Raw genomic sequence first — 21,353 nt, 5'->3', positions numbered from 1 at the left:
GCTCAATTAACAGACTCATTAGTCCATAGACTCCTTAATACTTGCAACATGTACTTTTAAGTGCATTCTGAACTAGTTCATTCAAATGCATAATTTTTCTCTGAGTATACAAGTGAAAAAAATAACTCTTTCGAAAATATATCTATCTATTCAATATAATATTTACAATCATCTTATGTTATCCCATATTATATAGCATATTGAAAAGAATATCATGTGCTTTCAACCACTATTACAACAACCTCTCAAAGCAGTTTTATTCTTGAAATGCACCTTCCATCAAACTAAATCACTTGCTATTTAAGGGCTCTTAACAAAATAAATGAATATGTGGGAACTTCGTTACATTTTATACGCCCAGCTTACTTCTGTTGGGGTTGCACTAATAACCTTTTGTATACCAACGGGAGCCTCTACTCTCTATACTACAGTCCTCCTTCAATAGGTTTCTTGATCAATGGATGCACAGATACATACAACATATATTTTTTAAGCAAAAAAACCATTCAGAACTTTTTCATTTTAATGATTAATGATTTAATGATTTTTTCAAGCTATATCCCTTTTAATAATTTATTAATTAATAAGTTTAATTCTGAAAGAACCATTTGAGCTCAAAATTGCTATTTAATCCTCTAGGAGATAATGTACCTAAAGAGTATATTAACTTAATTCTGTTTGTGCTAATAAAGAACTAGAATCCTTCCTCCCGCATTGTTCTTGCACTTTCCAGCACAGTTTGCACTAAGATCTTTTATTGTTAGTTTCCTTATATGTAATACTGGAGGAAAAGGAGGAAGTGATACATCTTTATTAAGAAGAGGGCACACATCATTGTAAAGGACATTTTTTGTTTATATTGTAACACTGCAGGAAAAAGGAATTGACACACCTCTATTAAGAAGAAGGCACACATTGTGTTAATGTAAGCCTACTGCAGCTGCATCACCCTGATCAACCCCAAACTTGTCTCATCATGGAAGCGAAGCAGGATTGGGCTGGGTTAGTACTTGGATGTGAGAACACCTGAGAATACCAAGCACTGTAGGCTAAAGAATAATTAATGATATTCTATTCTTTATTGCATTTTATAATGTACCAATAGTGCACAGTACACTTTATTTGTTTTTTTTGGATACTTTGTAATATTAAATTGGATGTTAACCTAATGTGTATATTGCTGCAATTGGGGGCATCACAGGGGAATCTTAAACATTTATTTAATACATATTCTTGTACCTGGGATAAATGTGTCTAGGTGTGTCAAAGGCTAAAGTCTCACCTTGATCTCACTTCCACCCGAATCTTGTTTGGAGTCTTCAGAATAGTGAGATATTTGTCTTCTACCAGGACTTGACATTGTAAACTGCCACCTGACTTACTACATGCACTTGTACATACAGAAAAGCACTGTGGCACATTTGTGGGAAAAGCACTTGAGCACATTTATTAATAAAATGCATATTAAGAAGTTGGCTTGAGTGTTTGTTGCAGGTTGTCTAACAGAGCTGGGTAACTTTATTGCTATGCCAGCAGCCTCTTTTTAAAATGAACCTTCACCTGTTACGCTTGCTTTCATCCATCCACAGTCAGCTACCCTTGACTAACTAAGAAAGTATGAATAACATATTAGATGTAGCATAAGTAAAGAGTGGCCCAATACTGAGCTCATGAGATTAAGGTTCTATTGTTCATTCAGGTGTAAAATAATACACAGTGTGTGCAAACTGTGAAGGGGAGATTCTAGTCTGTAGGATAGCCTGGGGCTACAGTCAGGTTAGGCCAGGCAAACACTGGAGCGTTTTCGTCCAATAATCGGGCAAATCAAACGACCTACGACCGGTTGGTTGGAAGTCGGGCTAGTGTGTATAGTGACACGATAGTCAAAAGTCATTCCAAAGTGTCAATTGTCGGCTCATTTGGTTGGTCGTACGGTTCAATATTTTCCGACCAGTCACCAACCGATCATGTAGTGTGTATGCCCTCATGGTCATGAATTCCATAGAGTTTACAGAGTCGGGCTCTTTTCAGCCGATGCTAACGATGAATGTGAAAGTGAATAAATGTAGAGAGTGCTGTAGAAGGAACAATTAATTTGTTTGTTCTAAGAATGTTTTGTTTCAGAGTCACAGTAGCTAATGAAATTCATTAGGACATGTGGATAGCTATAACAAGGTGGTTTTAATCAGTGTGACAATGTGACAATAATGAATGATTGAATATTGTGCTGTCATTCTCTGAAGACTAGAGGACCAGATGAAGGACCAGATGAAGAGCACAAATCTGAAGGTAAATCGTATCAGTGTGTATGCATGAATCGTCAGACTGATTGGACTTTCAGTCGTAGGTACAATTGTTTGAGATAACACATCGGTCAGAAAATTCTTCAGTATGTACCTAGCCTTAATCTTGCCTAGGGTAACTTCAAGATATATAGAAGAAGAAAGCTTGAAAGGCAGACCCTTAGTGTATAGATGGATGTGTATAGAAAAGTCTCAAGGGTCATCATGTCTAATTTGAGGGGCAATGCAACTCCTCCACTCTGATCACCTCTTCCCACTCTAGAATCCAAGACTTCTCCCGTGCTGCCCCCCTTCACTGGAACGACCTCCCTCGCTCCATTCGTCTCTCACCCAATCTGTGCTCCTTCAAGCGGGCTCTTAAAACTCACCTGTTCCTTAAGGCCTACCAACCATCCACTTAACCTCTCACCTCTTCTGGTTCTCCCCTGCCCCCTTTATCTCTCCCCGTTGCTTCACTGGCTCCCTTATGAACCTGATTCTCTTTACCCTCCCTCAGGATGTAAGCTCGTATGAGCAGGGCCCATCTTTCCCCCTGTCTCCATACCTGTTCTTCCGCGCCGTCTCTACTGTATCTGCCTGCCTGGAGTTTCTGAAGTACTGGTACTTTGTGTTTATTGTTCTGTACTGTCTCACCCTGTATAGTCTACTGTTTGTACCATGTACGGTGCTGTGGTAACCTTGTGGCGCCTTACAAATAAACAATAATAATAATAATAATAATAATGCTCAATCATAAGATTTTGATATACAATCAGTATGACAGTTCCTATAATGTACATGCTGACCTATATGTTGTACTGAGGGAGAAGCATTAAAAGTCTCCTAAACCTTATTCACTTTATGCATTAAGAATATCTGTAGAGATTTGAAAGCTAACCAGAAAACCCCTACCCTAGATTAATGACCCAAAGGACAAAACAGGCTGTTAGTAATTAAGTTCCTGCCTTGGTACTGATCATGTCCTCTTCAGAATTCCCGGTGGTTTATGCATGGACTTTGTGGAATGAAAAGTAATTTCTAAAATGCACATAAACCTGGCAGGTTTTTCAGACATGTTTCTGATAGTCAAGCTGTCTCAAACAGCAAATGATTTGAGGGTTCAAGCTATCTTGCTTTGTCAGAATGTGTAAAAAAAAAAGTTAATGTACCAAAAGGCCACCACTTACCGCTGGGTCCAGTCCTCAAGGTATTGATTGGGAAGGGGGGGCGGGGAGTGGGGGGGGGGCGATCTCAGGCTCCTACACCTAGAGAGGCCTGGCTCCCCTCGTACACTTGCCCAGTGGGTTCAGGATTGCAATGTTAAATATAAATACCCACTTTTGTGTCACAACAAATGTTAGCCCCTTTGTCAAATAAATAATATTACCCCCATTAGGAACAGTAATAAAATATAGAGTTATAATTGATACAAAGTGCCCCCAGTAGTCTTATAATTAATTGTAGTGCCCCTTTGTATAAATACATCATTGCTGCTACTTTCAGCAGCAATAGTACACTACACTGCAGCTTTTAATGACTGCTGGTGGGTTCAAAGGTGAAGCCAGGAACCACTCTGTTAAGTTTCTGGCTTCAAGATATGTGCAAGATGATGTTTGTATAATGCAAAAGTAACTTTTTCGCTGTTATAAGAGGTGGTCATCATGTAATGTCACTGGGTATTTCCTCCTGGTAAGCAGAGTCTTAGCTATTCTTTGCTAGGCATTACTAAAATATCAATGCTCATTTTGAGCTGACATTAGCTGCTATTTCACTAACAATTAAATCATTTGCATTGGGTCTATTATAAAATTAGGAGAGATCTATTTAGGTTATGCTTGTCTACTCCAGGAGACTTCCAAATTTCGGGGAGTCTCCTCTTGGATATCACCCACTTCACTATTGAAGTGGGTGGAGGCGGAGCTTGAATTATAGCATTGAACAGCAGGGGGGTGGGGACACGGTGATGCGATCACATCAACACTACCCCCTACACTTGTTACCTGACCTTGGCAGAATATTCAAGACATAATGTTCAGGTGTACAGGATAGTGCAGGTTGGCAAACCAAGGAAAGCAAATTTCACTTCTCCATCTATAATTAGTTATTAATAGTGTCCTCAGAGGTATATTTGGGACTGACGAGGAATCATTAATAAAAAACTTCAAAAAGTGGAGAAAAAAATCAAAAAACCTGACACACTTTTCTAGCTCTTATCCTTTTCCCTCGTCTTTAGCAAACTACAGTTATGGCCAAAAGTTTTCAGAATGACACAAATATTATTTTTCACAAAGTCTGCTGCCTCAGTTTTTATGATGGCAATTTGCATATACTCCAGAATGTCATGAAGAGTGATGAATTGCAATTAATTTCAAAGTCCCTCTTTGCATGACAATGAACTTTATCCCCAAAGCAATATTTCCACTGCATTTCAGCACTGTCACAAAAGGACTAGTTGACATCAGGTCAGTGATTCTCTCGTTAACACAGGTGAGAGTGTTGACGAGGACAAGGCTGGAGATCACTCTGTCATGCTGACTTGAATTAGTATAACAGACTGGAAGCTTATAAAGGAGGGTGGTGCTTGAAATCATTGTTCCTTCTCTGTTAACCTTGGTTTTCTGCAAGGAAACACGTGCAGTCATCGTCATCATCATTTATTTATATAGCGCCAGCAAATTCTGTAGCGCTTTACAATTGGGAACAATATTTGGTAATACATACAGACAGAGAGGTAAGAGAGCCCTGCTCTCAAGCTTACAATCTATGGGACAATGGCGGTTTGAAACACAGGGGCATGTACTACATCATATTGCATATTGGATCAGCTACAATGCAAAGGCAAAAAGATTTCAGTGGGCTGTGTGATCAGTCACACAGCAATTTTGGTCAGAGGGTTGTTGTCTTGTGTTAGCTGTGTAGAGGGTGGTAATAGGGTAACCTAGGGAGATTAAGATGCTGGTTGAGGAATATTATAAGCTTGTCTGAAGAGGTGGGTTTTCAGAGAACGCTTAAAGGGTTGAAGACTAGAGGAAAGTCTTACTGTGCAAGGGAGGGAATTCCACAAAGTGGGTGCAGCCTGAAAAAAGTCTTGTAATCGGGAATGGGAGGATGTGATGAGAGTGGAAGAGAGATGCAGATATTGTGCAGAACGGAGGTGTCGAGTCGGGAGATATTTTGAGACAAGTGAGGAGATGTATGTCGGTGCAATTTTGTTGATTGGCCTTGTATGTTAGTAAAAGAATTTTATATTGGATTTGTTGAACTACAGGCAACCGATGTAGAGACTGACAGAGTGGCTCAGCAGAGGAAGAACGGTTTGCAAGGAAAATCAATCTAGCCACTGCGTGCAAAATAGATTGTAGGGGTTCAAGTCTGATTTTGGGAAGACCAGCAAGGAGGGAATTGCAATAGTCGATGCGGGAGATAAGTGCATGAATTAAGGATTTTGCAGTGTCTTGTGTGAGATATGTGCGTATTCTGGAAATTTTCTTTAGATGTATGTAACATGATTTAGATATAGAGTCCATGTGGGGAATAAATGATAGTTGTGTGTCAAGGATTACTACATGTTTTTTAGCCAATTACCGGGCCAAACACCCAATAAACAACGGTTTGGGCCGATATTGCATTCGTGTGCATACTTGCAGAAAGAACGTTCCAAAGTACCAATCGTCGTTTCATTTGATTGTTCAGCAGAACTTAAACTCTTGTTCCAAACACCTCCCAATCCTGCATTGTGTACGCACTCACACGACTTTCGGCCAAGAGAGAGAGTAGGAACCTATCACTGTGTCTGTGTTGTTAAATGTAGAGAGTGCCGTAGGTGTAATAATTTGTCCGTTCGTTCTGAGACTGAATATTTTGTTACAGAGTAACAGAAGCTAACAAAATTTATAATGACATTGTGGAAAAGTCAAAGTTTATTTTGTGTGTAAAGCAGTGTGAAAGGAATGACCGACTACACTGCTCTTGGACTAGATGAAGAGCACAGATCTGAAGGTAAATCGTGTGTAGTGTGCACACATGAATCAGCAGACTGATTGGATCTTCAGTCATTTATAACATCGTTGGTGATAACAAATTGGTCAAATGTTTTTGTTGTGTACACCGCCTAAGTGTTCGATAGCACTGGCCAATCACCAATCAGTGTGTTGAGACCTTCCCTGTTGTATTTTTTAGTTTATTTTTAATAAAGTTATTATGGTTTTTAAAAATGTGTCCTAATAACTGATTTTCAATTTGACTCAGACTTGAATAAAAATAATTCCCTACCCCACATCATTAAACATTATAGTCAGCATTTCCAGGCTAATTACCCAAAACTTCTCCCCCAGATTAAAACTGACTTAGAAACTTGAAGTCAATATCTCATTTCTTGGATAGGTCGCATTAATTCAATTAAAATGAACATCTTACTCAAATTACTTTATATTTTTCAAGCCCTACACATATGCATCCCTCCATATGTCTTCAAATTTCTGCAAGATTACACATTACAATTCATATTAGGCTGAAAGCACCCAAGAGTCCAGCACCTTGTCCTACAGAGATCGACATGGGGTTGCGCCTTAGGGGTCCCCAATTTTAAACATTTTCTTTTAGCTACGCAGCTTGCCCAATGTGTGTTATGGAACTCTCCTAGCTCCTCAAGAATTTGGGTCTCGATTGAAGCGGAGAGCTTGGGCATTTCTTCTCTCCTGTGACTCACTTGCACTAATCATCCGCAGCCCACTTCTCATCATCCAGTTCTAGCCCACTCACTATCTCCCTGGGACTGAGCAAACACAAAATTTAATCTCGCCCCTGCTTTTAGCCCAATCATTCCACTCTTTGACAACCCTAAATTTCCACCAAGTTGTATAATACCATCCTTCAAATCTTGGAAGCGGAAAGATGTTCGCTACCTCAATGATATCACCAAAGCTATTCTTTTCCCTCATTTAATGACTTAAAAACAAATCTTAACATTCCCAACAGACACTTTTTCCAGTACCTACAGCTAAGAAATTTTCATTCTACCACTAAATTTAAACTTTAGATATCAGGCCGTTGACCTTTTTGAGTCATTTTCCCTCTGGTGGTCTCATATCTCTACTACACTGGGAACTAAGGGTCCCTGACACGGACGGTCGAGGTTCTCATGATCAGGCTTGGGAGGAAGGCCTGGGAGGACCCCTAGATAATGAAGACTGGGAAGACATAAGATCTAACACAGCCTCCAGGTAAATTTGTGTAAAATTTTTAAAAAATGCATAGAAACTTATTTATCGATGGTACTTGGTCTCAACCAAACTATAAAAAATCTTCCTGGACTCGTCCAGCACATGCTGGAGAGGATGCATGATGGAAGGATCTTTCCTCCATATTTTTTGGCAATGTCCCAGACTTGACCCATTCTGGATGGAACTTTGCATCACAACTACTGCAAATTGACATTCCCTACTGTCCCAGGTTTTTCCTTCTCCCTCTTGGGATTCCATCTGCTACCAAACATCAAATGAAGATGTTCCGTCACATTGTTTCTGCTGCCCTGTGTCAAATCACCACTGATTGAACGCAGGCCCTCTCACCAACACTGCAGACGATTATCAGCAGAATATGGTACACATATAAAAGGGAATATATGACACAGGGGCGGATCTAGGAAATTGCTATACCCGGGGCGATGTAGGGGGGGGGATTTAGGCCCCGCCCCCTTTCCGACTTCTAAGGCTGCCGGCAGCTGCACACTATGTGCAGGTCCGCTCGGCAGTGACAGTGTGCTGCCCCGCTGCTCTGATTGTGTTTAAAACACAATCAGAGCAGCCGGGCAGCACACTGTCACTGCTGAACGGACCTGCACAGTGTGCGGCTGTCGGCAGCAAGCCCCTGCTAGCCCCGATCGCCCCCCCCCCCCCCCGGATCCGCCACTGATATGACATGTATCATCCGCAATACCTCTAAATCATTTAATAAAGTGTGAGCACCGTGGACTTCCAAATTCAAATTCCTTTCTTTTCATGACTCTTCAACATCATTCCATCTAGATCTTTCACTTCAACCTCTACCTCACCCTTCCCATCTCTCCTCTGCTCTTTTCAATCTTCTACCTCCATACTTCTTTCCTTTCACCTTCAAGTGGCTCGCTACACCACCCCCCCTTTCCACCTCGCTACACCACCCCCCTTTCCACCTCGCTACACCACCCCCCTTTCTTTTGTCTTGTTTTGTAGTTTCTCCTATCTTTCTTTATTGTAAAATCGGGTCAACATCTGCACCTTTTATTTTATCTAATGGACGCTATTTGTTTTATTACGTGTATTTTCATATGCTGTTTGTAACACATGGCGTCTTTGATTGATACTTACTATTGATCTTTGCAAAAAATAAAATCTTTAAAAAAAAAATCCCTAGCAATTCATTTTTAACACATTTTGTTAGCTAAATATTCAATGCAACCTACCTCTAGGATGCTTTAACTGTTGTGTGATAGCTTTAATAAACACATTATAGTTAGAACAAACACTTTATTAGTGTTATTACTTATTAATTGTAAGTGTTGCTTGTACATTGCTATTCCCTCCCTTTGTAAATCAAAGAGAATGACCTATCAATGGATATAATAGTGTGACTCATTTACAGAACATACAACAAATGCATTATACTAATTGCCTGTGAACTTTACTTGTGAATCTATATTTGATCTGGTAATCTCCATACTAACCTCTTGTAACCTCTGTTTTACTCTGCAGCATACAGAACCCAGAACTATTTTTTCCAGTTAAACAAGAACCGCAGATTAATTGGTCACTAATTTGTTCAAAAAAAGTCATTGACAAATCCATAGAGTTGGAGCACTGTGAGAGGAAACTACTTCTAAAGGACACTGGTGTTAGGTAGGTGTTTCCTTCATAATCTATAGCAAGTTTACAGCCTAGATGACTAATCATTTGAACCCAAAACCTCCTACTGACCCTCTGTTTCAGAGTTGCTGAATTAAATATTCCATGTTGCTAAACCAGGCACTAAAAGTGCCTCCTATACACAATGTAGGCAGCCATTAGTGTTAACGAGACTGCAATTTGTTAATTCAATAGGAAATATTGACATTGTTCTCCGTGCCTCAACAGTATCACCAGTTCCCAGCGAATTGGTAGGGTTCATTCTTCATCAGTGCTAAAGATAAAAGGTGTGTTAATAATTTAATGTAATTTTAGTAATTTTATAATGTTCAGGTAACACACTCATTAGCCACTTTATTAGGTATAAAATTATAGTACTAGGTAGCCCCTCCCCCTCACACACTTTGCCCCCAACACAGACTGAATTCTTCATAACATGTATTCAACAAGGTGCTGGAAACATTCTTTAGAGATTCTGATTCTGATGTTGACATGATAGTATCACGCAGTTGCTGTAAATTTGTCAGCTGCACATTCATACCGAAAATCTACTGTTCCACCACCTCCCAATGGTGGTCTATTGGTTTAAGATCTTGGGGTAAATGTATCAAGCTGCGAGTTTCCGGCAGGTTTGAAAAGTGGAGATGTTAGCGATATTACTAATGACCATATAACTAAATTCCCATGGTCCTTTCTCCTTGGATCTTCTTTCAATATCCTAAATAAATACTCAGAGAAATTGTCTGTTCAGATTCTTAACGTAGCCAGACGCCTTATCGCAAAATACTGGGAAAACCCAGATCCCCCTTTCTCGACAACAACCTAAATAAAACTTGGTACTTGACATATATGACAAAAATATCAGCATAATTAAATAGGAAAACTCATAAATTCTCACAAGTTTGGAAAGATTGGTTCATTTACACTCACCCCTCTGGTCCCTAACCATCTCCTGACCAAAACTCAAAATATATCATCCATTTTCCTATAAATAATATTGAATATGGATAAACATAAAATCATATTGCAAAATATCAGTTCATCGGGAGTCCCAGATTAAGTCTCATCTCCCCCCCTTTTACCTCTTACCTCCCCTATTTAAACCTTATATATAGTCACACACCCTCATATCTCTTAGCATAATTTATTTATAATTATCACCTCATTTAGGATTGTTCCTTTTATTCCGATTTACCTTTTAAGGTATTATTTAATTAAGTCTTTAGTGAATTATATCAAATCTTTATAACATGCGTGACAAACATTTCACAAATAAAGTATTGAATAAAAGAAATAAAAAGAAAAATGGAGATGTTGTCTATAGCAGCCAATCAGATTCTAGCTGTCATTTTGTAGAATGTACTAAATAAATGATAGCTAGAATCTGATTGGTTGCTATAGACAACATCTCCACTTTTCAAACCCGCCGGAAACTAGCAGCTTGATACATTTACATTTGTTGTCTGTGGAGGTCATTCGAGTACAATTAACTCATTTTTAAGTTTGTGGAACCAGCTTGAGATGACGTGTTCTTTATGACATTGCACACTATCCTGCTGGAAGTAGCCATTAGAATATGGGTAGACTGTGGCCATGTTGTTAACAATTCTTACCCCATCATCTGCATGTCGCAATAGAAATCAAGATTTGTCAGAGGATTTTTGAGAGCTTTGTCACATTTGTCAGAGCCCCGTTTTGGGGAGCCTGTGCCCTCACTAGCCTTAGTTTCCTGTTCTTAGCTGACAGGAGTGGAACCTTGAGTGGATGATGTAAACTTCATATTTGTCCATAGATTTGTGACATTTGCAAACCGTTCAAAGGCCATATGTTCCATCATGACAAGATAATAGTATGATAATAAAAAAGAATTAAAGTGCAATCCTATTGATTTTACACAACATGGTAAATTTTTATGATGATAACCTTCCAAGAGGCATTTAAGAAATTATGCTTATAGTTTCTGCCTCTAGGACTACAAGGAAGTCAATAAATATGGAATTACACCACATATTCACTGATTAAACCACTTAACTAATTTTGATTGCAGATCTTGTGTTGTATAGCATAAATTACAGATAAGGGAAAGAAATTTGCTATTGATCGGTTGTATATACAAGAAATTCCACTCAAAACTGCTAATGCACTGCTTGGTCACTGACAAGTTTGGCCCCACACACATTGGTGATTATCTTCGGATCATGCTTACTGGCCCTGTGAAGTTGGAATAGATACGTCTGCTCAGACTCGGTACCAAACTGTCAGATCTCATCTAGTTCATCCTCCTGATTGTGTTGCCGAATTGGACACAGACCCTGTAGCTCAGCACATTAAAATAAACTTGTGATCTGAAGAAAGATATTTTCCTACACAACACAGACTTCATGTCAGTAATTCCTGATAATATATAATAGTTTCACATCAAATGTAAATACAATGTGAAATATTAAATTGTATCAACAATACATAAACCTTCATCTGTAAATGTTGAAGCAAAAATATATTGAGAGGCATAAATGTTACTTATAAAATTATTTTAGTGAGATGCGCTCAAACTTCAAAAAACGCTAATTTGGTGCACATAGATTTCAAGATGTCACTCTTTGAGACAATATACATAAACATATAAAACTGCTCAAACCAAACATACTAATTGGAATGAAGTCCTATTTTGTTTGTGTAAATGATTATGAAAGTTTGTGATGTACCATAAATGAATTAACATGGGGATAAATCACAATTTTTATTGTGCTAAACTTAAAAATACTTTAAAGTCCACAGTACAGACCAAGCTATTGCACAACCCCAATATGAAACCACAGTTATGTTTGAAAAATCTTAAAACATCTTAAAAATAGCTAAAAGAAAATACATAAATACAGATATTTCAGTCATATTTTGCTTGTTTTGATGTGATTGACAGTCAATGCTTGTTTAAAATCTGGCGCTTTCCTGAAAACAATATCTGGATTTTCAGGTAAGATTTTCTTTAAAATCTCATCCATTTTTGAGAATATGCTAGTGTTTTTTTATGATATAAGAATTATAAATATATAGAATATATATATATATATATATATATATATATATATATATATATATATATATATATATATATATATATATATATATATAATTTTTTTTATCTTTCCTACAGCACATTCGGCAAATACTAATCTATGCCTGAGTGACTACAAAAGTCTCAATATGTGTCACTGAAGCATTTGCAAACCTCTAATTACAAGAGGTGTACTATTTTGGGTGTTCGTTTTTATCATTATCCACTACCTATACCTACCCCTGACCACTGGAAATATATCCCCTTTTCAGCTGTATCTGCAACTATACCCTAGCCTAAATGTGTGCGCAATTGCTTGAACATGCCCCTACTCTGCATTGCCTATGTTATAACACCTCTTCCCTCCCTTGTCTCTTCAGGCACAGGGGTCATAAGTGGCAATAAGTTTAGCCGCAGTTGCAGGTGCGTACGTTCAATTCCTGTGCTTGCGCAGTGCAAAAAAATGCAAAGATGCTCTATGAAAAGTGGTCTAAGTCTCAGTCTGAATCAGACCCTATTGGATTTTAATGCCTTCCTGATGGAGCACTGTATGTGAATATATTCAACAAAAATAAAATAATATTAATATAAATTATGATTTAGAAAAAAAAAACATATAAAAAGCTGATGAAATGTCTAAATAATAGCAATAAAAAGCCAGACAACTTCTGCAACTGTACAGGTGAAATGTAAACTCTCCACATAACAAGCAATGCAAGTAGAAGAAAAATGCCATCTTTTTTTCCATTATGCATTTTATTCAAGACGGTGTAAACTAGGAAACAAAATGCATTATCCTTTTCAAGTTCAGATTTTATCATGATAACCTATGTGTAGTGTCCTGCATTTTGCTGTTTTGGAAAGGTGGAATGACGCTAAAGCAGAAATGACAACATATTCCTTGGTGGTGTTTAGAAAAGAACATACATATATTTGCTTTAATTCATTGTCTTGCACTTTATTGGCCATTTTGGGCACATTTTCTTTGCCATGGCAGGAAGTATAAGCAAGCAAATGGTATTTTCTGACAATTCAAATGAGAAAAAAAATCCAAGGTAAGATTTGTGTGTGTAATGCATAAACACATTAATATTAATGTTAGAATGGAAGCAGCCCCAATAAAGTGTCAAAATATACTCAACACAGGGGTAAGGAAAGCCTCAGTGGTGAACTGGTTAAAGGAACACTATCAGTTTGTTTTAGAATAAAAGAAACATATGATATAAAGCATAATTAATTTTTCAAATTCACTTCATTTCTATTTTTAATTTTTATTTATTTTTTACGTTTACACATTTTTTCTTTTCATACTAATCTGCATTCCCAAAGTAAGCTGCACAAATGAATATCTATTTTGTGTGTGTCCATTTTTTCTCTCTCCCATAACTTATAAACATTGTATGCAATATAACACCACCATGAGTGTATGCCAATTGTCATTAATATATAACCTATATTTCTATTTTTATTACTTCTGTAACATACTATCGCTATACCTTATCATTTGTTTGAATACTGACTTGCGGACTTTGAGATTGGTTTGGGTGGAAGAGGATGGCAAATCAGTTTTTATATCCACAATTCCCCATTTGAAATGCTTGTTGTACAAGTACTCTTTTGAAACTACCCTTTGTACCTTAAGATTTCTATTGTTAATACACAGGCTTTATTTGTAGCTCTTTTATTTGTTCATTTCCCTTTGTAGAATTCCAGTTTGTTCTCTGCATTTAATCTCAAGCTAGAATCTTTTATTTGTTCTTGGGTTTCAAATTTAAAAGAAAAAAAGTTGAGTATAAAATTCTGCCTGGTGTACATCTGTTGAAACAATAAAGCACAATGTGAGAGATTATAATTTCTTTAAGGTACCACTAATCCTAAAAAGCACACAGCTTTTTATGAGATGGCTTCTAATAGCAGAAATATGTATGTAAAACTAGACATATTTCAGATGTGATCACAGGGTAAGCCTATGTACACCGTAAGCCCTTCCTGTATATCTAATGAAAGGAGCCTTCATTGAAATAAGACAATAGCTTGCTCTCGGATGTATACACAATGTCATACATTTTTAATTAAGACTGCAAAAAACGAAAAAATCCTGGTGAACTGTCCCTAAAAACAGGAAATGTGTAAAACACCATTGCCTTCTCCATAGAACACTGAGAACAATTCACATATTGTTACAGAGTAGGTGGGTAGTTGAAGTGTGATAATATACAAATTATCGTAGTCTAGAGCTATAAGAATAAGTTGTATTGTGCATGCAAACATAAGTTCAATTTCTACTCTATTCTGTTTGTGACAGTTGAAAAGAAGGGTAACAGAATTTCTCATAGAGATCATTGATCCTTATAGAATGATAGCGCTGCTGTGCATACTTCCGTATCTTTAAGCCGGGTGACAGAACAGCGATAGGAGAAAGTAGAAAATGTTCTAATTTTCACTGACCATGCTCTGATGTCTCTTTTGTGCACTGCATCAGAGTCTCTTTATAAAGATCGATGCTCTCTGTAATTTTCCATCTCCTCTCCATTCAGCTGTCTAAAACATAACAGAGGAGCGATGGAAACGATGAGTGCTTGTGTTTTTGTTTTGGTGGGACAGTCCTGTTTTTGTTCGGACAGTCCTATTTTTGGTGGGAAAGTCCTGTTTTTGCCACGGGCAAAGTGGTGTGAGCTACTGATTGGTTGGGGGAGTGACAAGGAAGCATTGGTGACATAGTTGCTTGGTTCGGGGAGCAATCAAATGCACCCTGATTTATTTTGGCTGGTTTTTTGGGAGTACGGGCCCGTAGGACAAATTAGCAAAATTTTAAAATGCACATTTTTTGACTGTGTGCAATCCCCTGTGTTCTGATTTTATATATGTGGAGAACCAACGCTTGATTTAGCTCTTCAGTTTATAATTTTGTTTTCAAAGTACTTTATGCTTTGCATTTGTTTCAGTTAGTACAACATGCTCCATTCTTCCGGTTCTATTATTAAATGACAAAACACCAGAGAATGTGCAGATCATATCTCTTGGAACTTTATATATATTTTAACCAGAGTTAATACAAAACATTTTGCCAGTAATATTTAGGCAGTATTAATATCCTGTAAGCGACTAATAAAGAACAACCTATATATATAGGAATATATATTAGTAATATTATAGGGGCTTGTGGCACAGTATAGCAGTGTGTATGTGCTATTCTTAACAGTTACTCTCTCTGGCTTACAGTTCGAATACTCCTATTTTATATATTTCGCTAATTGTAATTGTTTTTAAAGATTTACAAAGAAAATCTATTGAAATAACATTTTAATGCATATCAATAAAGTTTGAAATATGTTTTAACACTCTGGATCTTGGAGTACCCCAGTACACACATTTTCTTTCTCCCCCCTTTTGTTAATGTTTATTCAATACATGTCTGCACATCTGTCGGTCAATAACATAAAATGGTGATAAGTGGCGGTATGGCACTAGGTGGAGATTAATTGGAGAATACAGCTTCTGTGGGGATCCACATAAAACTATCGCTAAAGCTAAGCCCAGCGTTATGCTGTTTGTTGTCATAGTAACTGACTCCAAATAGTAAAAGTATTGCTATTCATAGGCGGGCAGGAATATTATATCAGCGGTATTCTATCAAGGCTAATAGTGAACATGTTTCTGGCTATCAAAACAAATGTAAAAAAAATGTTGTTGTGCTTATGACCTGGTTGTGTGTATGTGATTGTGGGTATATATATTACTGTTATAAACCTGGACCTTATGCTACAGCTGCAGAGCGGGCTGCATCTTGAGCATACTTGTCAACATTTTGAAGTTGGCATCTGGGGTATATGGAGGGTTAGGTGGAGGTGGGCGTGTGGGGGTGGTGCTCAATGAAACACATCATTTAGGACATGAGGCTTAATGGCGCAATCACTTAATTAAGCCCTGCCCCCCCTAAGGATCCAGGAGGATGCCTAGACTTCTGGGAGTCCAGAAGGACTTCACGAAATTTGGCAGCCTCCTGTAATTTCCGGGAGAGTAGAGTAGGCAAGTATGATCTTGAGATGCCTCCCACTTTGCGTATGGGCGTAAATACGCTATTTCTTTGGGCAGGTTTTTTGAGCAGAAATTATGTCCAACATATGTCCAACTCAGCACCAGGCCCATTAAATCCACAGATGCAGCAGGTCTTTGTCCTATTTAGAATATATTTATACAGTACGAAACCCATATTAATTTGTAAGCATATAACACAACGGCAGTCTGTTATCTGACGACTAATGTTGCCAAATGTTACAGAATGTACAGCATATTTCATATAACTAGAGTTACTAAAAGAAGTGCAGTCTTAGTGTTGTAACCAATGGTAACGCTAATAAAACCCTTCAACCTAGATACAAGAGCATCACAGGGTGAGTTTACCTTAGGTGAAGATAGGCTGTCTTGATGATCTTCGTGATGTGTGTAATACAGAAATACTATCTTCCTTCTAAACTATTTGTAATAAATATTGTGGTTTTTCCCTGAGGTTTTCTGGATGATTTATAATTATTGTCGTACAAAACAAAGAAGCTGCAGGTTTCTCCATCTAACTTAATGTAAAACGCTCCTTAGTACATATGAGTTTATCTGCAAATCTTCTTGCAGGAGCAGAGGTGACCTCCCTATAAATTATTACACCCCATCCAAAAGACAGGTAAAATAGCTGACCCATCCAAAATGTAATAAATATACACAAATGTAAGGGTGCATCTGGGAAGTTTGCAGATGGGAAGTTATTAGCATAGAATCCTCTAATATGCAGGATCACAAAAGTCATTTAAAAGCCAACTTTTAAAGTAAAAAAAGTACACTTTATTTATTCTGTTTTTTAAATATATTTGTTTCACTATATGTTTCACTGCAGCTTTTGTATTTAGCTCCACCATGAAAATCCTCATGGTTCTCTGCTTATTACTAGGAATGTATTATACAGCTTATAGTAACTTGCTACAACTGTTTGTGAAACACAAAGTAAACCTGCAAATTTAATTAATGAAAACAGAAATATTTATTTTAACTAACTATTAATAATCTGTTTTTAGATACTTGTTCCCATAATAACTTACTGTGCCTCAAGTAGGAGTCTGTCTGTCTCTCTCATTATTTGTACTTTGACCGAGTACAGTGACCCAAAACGTTTGTGTAACATGTGCACACACAAAAGTCAGTATGGCTCACCTGATACAGATAAATGACAAAGCAAGGGTTCCATTGTCAGGAACCACAATCCATCTCAATGTTCCTCAGTTACTGGCAATCCATGCATCCGTAAACACTGATCGCAACTAATAGGTATAATAGCTCCTGCTGGCTATAAGCTGTTTTGCATCCGAGCAGATAGAATAGTAACTATTTCTGCAATTTTAGGATCCTTTCAATGAGTATTATATAAATTTAACTTGCTGCCCCGTTAGTACAAAACCCTCTCAGATCAATTGCACCTTGATTCTTACATTCCTTTCAATCCCTAATCACAACATATTTACACTACTTCAAATCAGTGGTCAAAGAGGTAACAGAATGGTTGTTTGGAAATTTAGAAGTGGCGTTATGGTGAATGGAATTTTAAATTTTAAAATGAAAACAGTAGAAGTGGCGGTATGGCATATATCAGCCCACTTCCACCACGCCTCCAAATAGCAAATATCACTTAACAGTTTGCAATGGTTGATGTACCATATATTTATTCTTAAAAACATAGACATCTCCAAAAGAAATTTCGAGCATAAGTGATGTGGCTATGATCTTCCCAATTTGACTATTAAATGGCATCTATTAGTCTTTCAGCTTCTCTCAATGTTACTCTAAATATTCGAACCTGTCTATAGTGACATTTTTATTTGACGCTGGTTTGAAAATCACTTTATGCAAAGTTTTGACTTTTCTAACAGTATGCTTGTGTTTCCTTCTATAGGAAAGCAGGACTCAATGCCATTACTCCCTGGCTTGCCCCGGTTATCTGGGAAGGATTATATAACATTAACATCTTAAATGACCAATATAAGGACACAAGGATAGGATTGTTTGTATTTGCTGTGAAAAAGTAAGTAGTAGTTTTACACTAAATAAGGGTAAACGGAAGAGAACAGCTCAGATTTTTCTTCTCAATATTTCTAGACATATTTCAGATCGAACAAAGATATATAACTGCAAGTTAACATTTCTTTAGTTTGGTTATATGTAATAACTGAGGCTATTGAAACATTATTAGTGGTGTTTGTCATGTACTATCACTAACAAAAATACAATTACTGAGTATAATGGTACGCTTGTAGATTTCTTCATATATAATACCTGTAAGTCTTATGTAATGGGGTGCAAGAGTCATGGGACTTACATTGTATAAACAAAAACAGACATAGATCCTCGGCAATAGCATAGCATTTGATCATGTTAGGACTGACCAGAATGGGAAGACTTTGGCGTGAGTTGGTCAGCTTAACATATATTGCAATACGTAGAACTAACATTCCCTGTTTTTAATATAGTACTTGGTACAGCATTAATTATGTGTTTGGAGAGTGCAGAGTATCCCTGTTTTCTTGTCTATACAATGTGGGCAACCCCCTCTTGCACCCCAGTCTGTACATGGTGAGTGCAAAGGATCTATGTCTGTTTTTGTTTATATATATATATATATATATATATATATATATATATATATATATATATATATATATATATAGGATTATAGAGCAATTATTATTAAAATTTCCCTTATGACACCGGTGTGTGTGTGTGTGTGTGTGTGTATATATATATATATATATATATATATATATATATATATATATATATATATATATATATATATATATATATATATATATATAATCTTCTCAATATTTCTAAACATATTTCACAACAAACAATGATATATACCTATAACATCAGATTTTTTTTTAGCTTGGTTATATGTAATAACTGAGGCTATTTAAATGTATTAGTGATGTTCGTCATGTGCCATCGCTAACAAAGATAAAATGACTGAGTATAATGGTACGCTTGGTTTCTTCATAGATAGCACCTGTAAGTTTTATGTAATACTAGGAAATTACAACATAAATATAGATTATTATATGAATATTTATAGTGTATTAGTATTTATTGAGTTTCTTTCATGGTGAGTATTTTTGAACAATAATGAAGTATTTCTTTCCAGGTATATTCGGTTCCTTCAGCCATTCCTGGAGTCAGCAGAACGTTTCTTCATGGTCGGTCACAAAGTTACGTATTATGTCTTCACAGACAAAGTCAGTGATGTAGTTAAACCCGCAATAGCAATAGCTAATGGTCGTATCTTGCAACTGCATGAAGTTACTGCCGACCAACGCTGGCAGGATGTGTCAATGAGAAGGATGGACACCCTCACAGTCTTCACCAAGGAACACATGCCTAAAGAGATAGACTACTTGATATGTGCTGATGTGGATATGGTGTTTAATGATCATATGGGTGTTGAAATACTTGGAGACCTGGTAGCCACACTCCACCCAGTTTTTTTCCTGTCCGAACCAGAGTCTTTTACTTATGAGCGTCGACCAATTTCTGCTGCATATGTACCCCATGGCCAAGGAGATTTCTATTACATGGCAGCTTTATATGGTGGAAAAGTGGAAGAAATTTACAAGCTCAGCATGGCTTGCCAGAAAGGTATCACAGAGGACAAGAAAAAGAACATTGAAGCTGTGTGGCAAGAGGAGTCTCATCTGAACAGGTACCTGGTATACAATAAACCTACTAAAGTGCTTTCCCCTGAATATCTGTGGGACACTGATCTACCTCACGGTGAATATATAAAGAAGAGACGGTTCCTAGCGGTACATAAAAACCATAATGAAGTGAGAAACTAAAATGGTTTTCTAACCAAAACAAAGGACCAAATTGAACTCATTTTCTAGAACTCTTTCCCCCAGCAAAGAAACGTAATTGAAGAGTCACAGTGTGAAGCTGTTGATGTCATGTCTTTCTCTCTACACCCTGTCAGGTGACTATTGGACACACTATCTGAATAGTAATATGACCATATTTGTGACAGTCTGGTATGAACTGATCACCATGAAGCCTTTTCTTGATGATGCACAATAAAATGGACCTTTTATAGTATTAAACACATTCCCATAGATTGTAAGCTTGCCTCTCTGTCTGTATGTATTGCCCAGTATTGTTTAATTAATGTTTGTTCCCAATTGTAAAGTGCTACGGAATTTGCTAGCGCTATATAAATAAATGTTGATGATGATGATTTCCTGGTACTGTAATATTGTCTGCTGTAAGTTATTTTATTTAAAGAAACGTACTTCTTTTATCTTGTTCTGTTCACTGCAACAATTTATCTTACTATATTGTAGATCTTTCTTTAACTGTAATGATGGTTCACCCAGAAAAATCAGGTTCCTGCTAAGTGGAAAGACATAAGAGAAAAGGCACAAAATCAGCCCCGCGTTCTATCTGTTCTGCAATTTGTTTATTTAAAAGGATTGCTCACCTTTGGACATCTGTAAAAATACTATTTACCTGGCGCTAAATAACGTATAGAAAAAACCTTTTTGGATGTATCAAAACGCCGCTAATCTGGGTGAAGGTCTCTCCCCTAAATGATACTCTACGCTATGAAAATTGAGACAGCGCTAATATGAAACATCCAGAAGGTAAATTGCATGACAATGAACATGAATGTTCCTCAATAAATTATAAGTCTACAATGGTTGCAAATAAACACAAATATTTATTATATAAAATGCATAAGATCGCCAGAATCAATCTGGAAAAATAATGAATCTCGCTGACATGTACCGGATATTAATATCAGTATCAATTCCGCTCAAATAACCACAATGATAATAATATCAGAATCAATCTGAAAAAAATGCATGATGTATATCAAAAATTATTTATCTCAAATAACCACAATTACAATAGTCCCAGTTCCGATATTTCCTCAGACCATAGAATCTCACAATCTTCAAATTAATAAATAGCTGTCCCGACTGTTGGGATAATTGCCCATTGGAGCTCCTATAGATGTATATCTCCTCCACTGTTATATTGCAGACCTCACACAGTTAGTGCTTAGCAAATACTTGCAATTTTCCAGCGTCCACACGGAGG

General features: G+C 37.1%; 1 protein-coding gene across 1 annotated transcript in view; it reads left to right on the top strand.

Annotated features, from left to right (window-relative positions):
• LOC142099089 (histo-blood group ABO system transferase 2-like) overlaps window positions 1-20,487 on the top strand; it is a 34,103-nt gene extending 13,616 nt beyond the window's left edge. Inside the window, exons 3-5 of the mRNA XM_075182210.1 lie at window positions 9,014-9,157; window positions 18,157-18,285; window positions 19,405-20,487. Of these exons, the coding sequence (XP_075038311.1) occupies window positions 9,014-9,157; window positions 18,157-18,285; window positions 19,405-20,095 (964 nt within the window). The 3' untranslated portion in view covers window positions 20,096-20,487. The remainder of the gene's footprint in view (window positions 1-9,013; window positions 9,158-18,156; window positions 18,286-19,404) is intronic.
• Window positions 20,488-21,353: the final 866 nt, after the last annotated feature.

This window comes from Mixophyes fleayi, chromosome 8 (assembly GCF_038048845.1).
Source record: "Mixophyes fleayi isolate aMixFle1 chromosome 8, aMixFle1.hap1, whole genome shotgun sequence".
Lineage (NCBI taxonomy): Eukaryota > Metazoa > Chordata > Amphibia > Anura > Limnodynastidae > Mixophyes > Mixophyes fleayi.
The sequence above is the reverse complement of the archived record's forward strand: the minus strand, read 5'-3'. Positions and strand labels throughout refer to the sequence as shown.